This window comes from Equus quagga, unplaced genomic scaffold (assembly GCF_021613505.1).
Source record: "Equus quagga isolate Etosha38 unplaced genomic scaffold, UCLA_HA_Equagga_1.0 114762_RagTag, whole genome shotgun sequence".
NCBI classification, from domain to species: Eukaryota; Metazoa; Chordata; class Mammalia; order Perissodactyla; family Equidae; genus Equus; species Equus quagga.
This window is the reverse complement of record NW_025795705.1, coordinates 1-4,762: the sequence shown is the minus strand read 5'-3', so window position 1 is coordinate 4,762 and position 4,762 is coordinate 1. Positions and strand designations below refer to the sequence as shown.

Sequence of the window (4,762 nt, the reverse complement as noted above, 5' to 3'; positions counted from 1 at the left end):
AGGCAGGATTCAGACTCCCGATCCCGAACGGGAGTGAGACGTGGAGTCACTGAGCATTCAAAACTGCCTCAGCCAACCAGTGCCTGCTCACCGTGCATCTACTGCATGCACAAAACCAGTGTTATCTGCAGCAGAGGAAAGAGCAGTTTATGAAGCTGCATCTTTCTGGCTCCTCTGTTTTATTTCTCTTGGTCTTCATCACACTTTCCTTCTTCTTTGCATTCTCTCCCTCTTCCTTCTCCCCTCTCCTTCCTCCTTCCCTTTTTCTGTGGTTCTAGGTGTGCCAGTCCGTAGAGTTCTCTTGGATTTCCTGCCTTAAGAGTCTGGGGCAACTTGGGAGGGCCTCTCCTCTCAGCTCCCAAACATGCATCACGACGTGAGTGTCACTGCTTTGGACACCTCTGAGTTTCCTGCTTGTTTCCAGCACCCCTCAATCCTCGGGGTTGACCTGGGAGGGGACTCAGACCACCTTGCATGCCCTTCTCCTCCCCTTGTCTCTTCCTCTCAATTCCCAGACCCATTGCCCTCCTTGGCTGGAGGAAACTTACTCTGTCATAGGCTGAGTTTTCCGTACCAGTGTCTTCTAGGAAAACTTGACTTTCAGATCTCCAAGCTTTTCTTGTGGGCTCTAAGGTAATTTTTAGAACTTAGAAATCCCCTTTTGCTCCCAACAAATTCTGCGTTTCAAGATTTTGTGTAGTGAATGCAAAATAGTCTCAACTGAGCAGTGGTTTCCTGAGTCAAGCCAGCATCCGCTCTTCCCCTGAAAGTTACCGATCTCATAATTAGGGGATCCTGGGACATTAAAATCTATAAAGGTAAAAATACATGATTCTAATATTTTAAAATCTACTGCTTGTTATCCAATCATTCAACAAAGATGAATTGAGTGAAGTGTGTGGCAGGCACCTGTCCTGGGTCCTGAGGACTCAGCCGTGAGCAAAACAGACCAAAACTCCTGCCCTCGATACGCCTGTAATTAATGAACAAAACGAGGAGCTGAAGGGGAAAGAGAGGAACAGGAAGGAAGATTGCGAGTCTGGGGAGAAAGAAAGATACACACAAGAAAAGAGAGCAGTAGTTATAGAGAAATAGCAAGGTATATGTGAGGTACGGAATACAAAGATTTCCTGAAAGGGTAGGGACTGGGAGCATGAGAAAGAAATCACTAACAGGGGGAGATGGGGTTCACTGGGAACCCAATTAAAACTATTCACAAATCACTCTTTGGCCCAGGGACATCCTCAGCTGTACACGAAATCCAACAGAAGCTCCAAGTCATGGATCAGGCAACTCAAAGGATGGATGACTCAACCGGGAACTCAGAGGTCATGGCAAGGGTCCAAAAAGCGAGGACTGGATGTGTCCAAATGTCTGCATCAGAGGATGAGGCTGGTAATGGAATCTGCCGTTTGAATGCTCAGTGTGGGAGGGTCTGTCATGGAGCGGGCACAGGGTTGGGTGGACGTGTAAAGTTAATAGTGAAGGAGGGAGAAGTGCAGAGAAAGATGGTGAGGTTTGACAAGAGGGACAGAGAGGGAACAAAGATCTGTTGCATCTGAGGAGGTTTTGCGCAGAAGCAGCTGTGTTCCTAGGGTCCTGCTGACCTCAGCTGTGACCTGGGCGGCAGCTGTCAAACATTTTGGTCTTAGGGCTCATTTACAATCTTAGAAATTATTGAGGATCTCAAAGAGTTTTTTTCATGTTCTTTATATCTATCTGTATGAACCTTATTAGAAATTAAAACCGATTGTTTAAAAATATTTAGGTATTAATTGATTTAAGAGTAACACTAAATCAATCACTTAACATAAAAACATTTTTTATGAAAAATAAGTATCTTTTCCAAATTTAAAATAATTAGTGAGAAGAGTGGCATCATTTTACATTTTTGCACATCTCTTTAATGTCTAGCTTAATCAAAGACAGCTGGGTGCTTTTTTTAATCAGATATAATTGACATAGTATGTTAACTTCAGATGCACAACATAAGGTCTCAATATTTGTATATATTGCAAAATAATCACCACAGTAAATCTAGTTAACATCTGTCACCACGCATAGTTAAAATTTTTTTTCCTGTTACGAGGATTTTTAAGATCTACTCTCTTAGCAACTTTGAAAAATACAGTACGGTGTTATTAACTATAGTCACCATGCTGCATATTACATCCTCGTGACTTATTTGTCTTATAACTGGAAGTTTGTACCTTTTGACCCCTTCACCCATTTCATGCACTCCAACCCCTTGCCTCTGACAATCACCAATCTGTTCTCTGTATCTATGAGTTCATTTTTTGGTTGTTTTTTTTAGATGCCACGTAAAAGCAAGATCACATGGTATATGTCTTTCTCTGCGTGACTTATTTCACTTAGCAAAATGCCCTCAAGGTCCAGTCATGTTGTCACAAGTGGCAAGCTTTCCTTCTTTTTCATGGCTGAATAACATTTCATTGTATGTTACACCACATTTCCTCTATCCATTCATTCATTGATGGATACTTACCTAGCTGCCATGTCTTGGCTATGATGGTTCAGTGAACATGGGGGTGCATATATCTTTTCAAGTTAGTGTTTTCATTGCCTTCAGATAAATACCCAGAAATGAAATTGCAAGATCGTATGGTAGTTCTAGTTTCAATTTTCTGAGGAACCTCCATACTGCTTTCCATAGTGGCTGCACCAATTTATGTTCCCACCAACAGCACACAAGGGTTACCTTTTCTCCACATCCTCGCCAACAATTGTTATTTCTTATCTTTTTGATAATAGCCATTCTAACATCTATGAAGCTCTATCTCATTGTGGTTTTGATTTGCATTTCCCTGATAAGTAGTGATGTTGAACACCTTTTCATGCACCCATTGACCACCTGTATGTCTTCTTTGGAAAAGTGTTTATTCAGATCCTCTACCCATTTTTTAAATTGGATTGTTTGTGTCTTTTGCTGTTGAATTGTATTAGTTCTTTATATATTTTGGATATTACCCTTTATCATAGATATGATTTGCAAATACTTTCTCCCAAGGACATCTAGTGGGAGTCAGTTATCTGAGCCCCTGGACCAGAGGCTCAAAGTGAGGTTAGGAACCCCTGGGGGGTATCTCTGAAACCCTTTCAGTAGATCTTCAAGGTCAAAACTGTCTTCATTAAAAGATGTTATTTGCCTTTTTCTCTATGTTGACCTTTGTACACATGGAGCAAGACCCACAGCAGGTAAAACTGCTGGTGCCTTAGTACAAATCAGAGCAGTGTCCCTGACACTCAGGAGTAGTCATTGCATTTCTTCCCCACCATTTACCATAAAAAAAAGCCAGTTGCACATAAGAATGTTCTTAATGAACCAGTAAAGGTTATTAATTTTATTGGATTTCTGCCCTTGAGTACACATCTTTTTAATAGTGAAACTGCTTTTCTTTTAGTGTTTAACACACATATCTCATGTCAATGTTATCTATTTCCCTATCTTTTAGCTACGTAGTGCATTATTGTATGGTTAACCACAATGTAATTAAATAACTACCTACTGATGGACAGTTATTTACAGGTTTTGTATGAAAATGGAAATCGTATTTGGTTGTGTTTGTATCTTTGCACACTTGTCCTATAATTTCCTCAGAATTAATTTCTAAATGTGAAATTACTTGGTCGGAGTCTATATATCTTAAGTTTTATATTATATACTATATGTATTATATTATATAAACTGTTCTGCAGAAAATGTAATTGTTTACATTCCCTGTAACAATATATTTGATTATTAGTCAAACTAATCAAAAACTTTGATTATTAGTGGTCTAAAGATGATTCTTAAATAAATTTTTCATTTGCATTTTCTCTTTGAGCATTTTCAAATTATGTTTTGCCCACTTTCCTAGTGTACTAATCATCTTTTGCTTTATTTATTAAAAATATTAACTTTCTAATGTTACATATTGAAATTTTTCTGTTTTGTGTTGCTATTGTAAGGATGTTTTTCAAAGTATGAACATTATAATTTTTTAAATAGTCAATCTGTTCATTTTTTACCTGTATGATTTCTGGCTTTGAATTTCAGCTAAAAAAATATTTTATATTTATGGCTTGTAACAATCTTTCTCTAAATTTTCTCCTAGTCTTGAAAAAACTAGTTATTAATTTGGAAAGTGGCATATTTTAAATGTTAATAATTAAGTATATCTCTGTTACTTCTTTATTCAGTCCTTCTTTATTTCCAAGTAAAATGGAGTACTTTTTTCAGATAAGGCAAGATGGTTTTCTTGCCTTCAAAAGGGATGGAAAGACAGTAAAAGATTTACTTAAAGGTATTGAATCTCAAGCTTGTAGATCAATATTTATAGCCATAGACATGACTTTTTCTTTTTCTGTTTTAGAAAAGTTGAGAGAAAAATGTAGCCAGTCAAGTCCACAAAAAGGGCTGTCAAGAGGTAAGCACAAAGCACGAGGTCCTTACTGCCTCGGTGCTCATCTGGGTCATCTCGTGGCAGACCAGTGTGGCCTCCTCTCCAGCCACACGGCCACCCGGGTATCAGTGGAGCACGGCAGCCCCACCCCTGTCCCCAAGCCACCCAGTCAAAGGACTCCTGTTCACGAAAGAAGGACGACCCAGATGCCATGCTGGTTCAAACAAGCATCTTTTCTCTTATCACTGGGAAGGAATGGAGGTGGGGGTGGACAGAAGGCACCAGTCCACTTTCAGATTAGGACTGTGTCCAGTCCAGGATCAGAGCCAGGAGGAACAGACAAGGCAAACCTGAATGGG

General features: G+C 39.4%; 1 protein-coding gene across 1 annotated transcript; it reads left to right on the top strand.

Moving 5' to 3' along the window:
• Positions 1–918: 918 nt before the first annotated feature.
• LOC124232773 (sp110 nuclear body protein-like) lies at positions 919–4,747 on the top strand (the record flags this gene model as incomplete). Its single annotated transcript, XM_046649689.1, has 2 exons — positions 919–1,395; positions 4,374–4,747. Coding segments are annotated over exons 1-2 (588 nt in total), but the record flags the coding sequence as incomplete, so codon positions are not given.
• Positions 4,748–4,762: the final 15 nt, after the last annotated feature.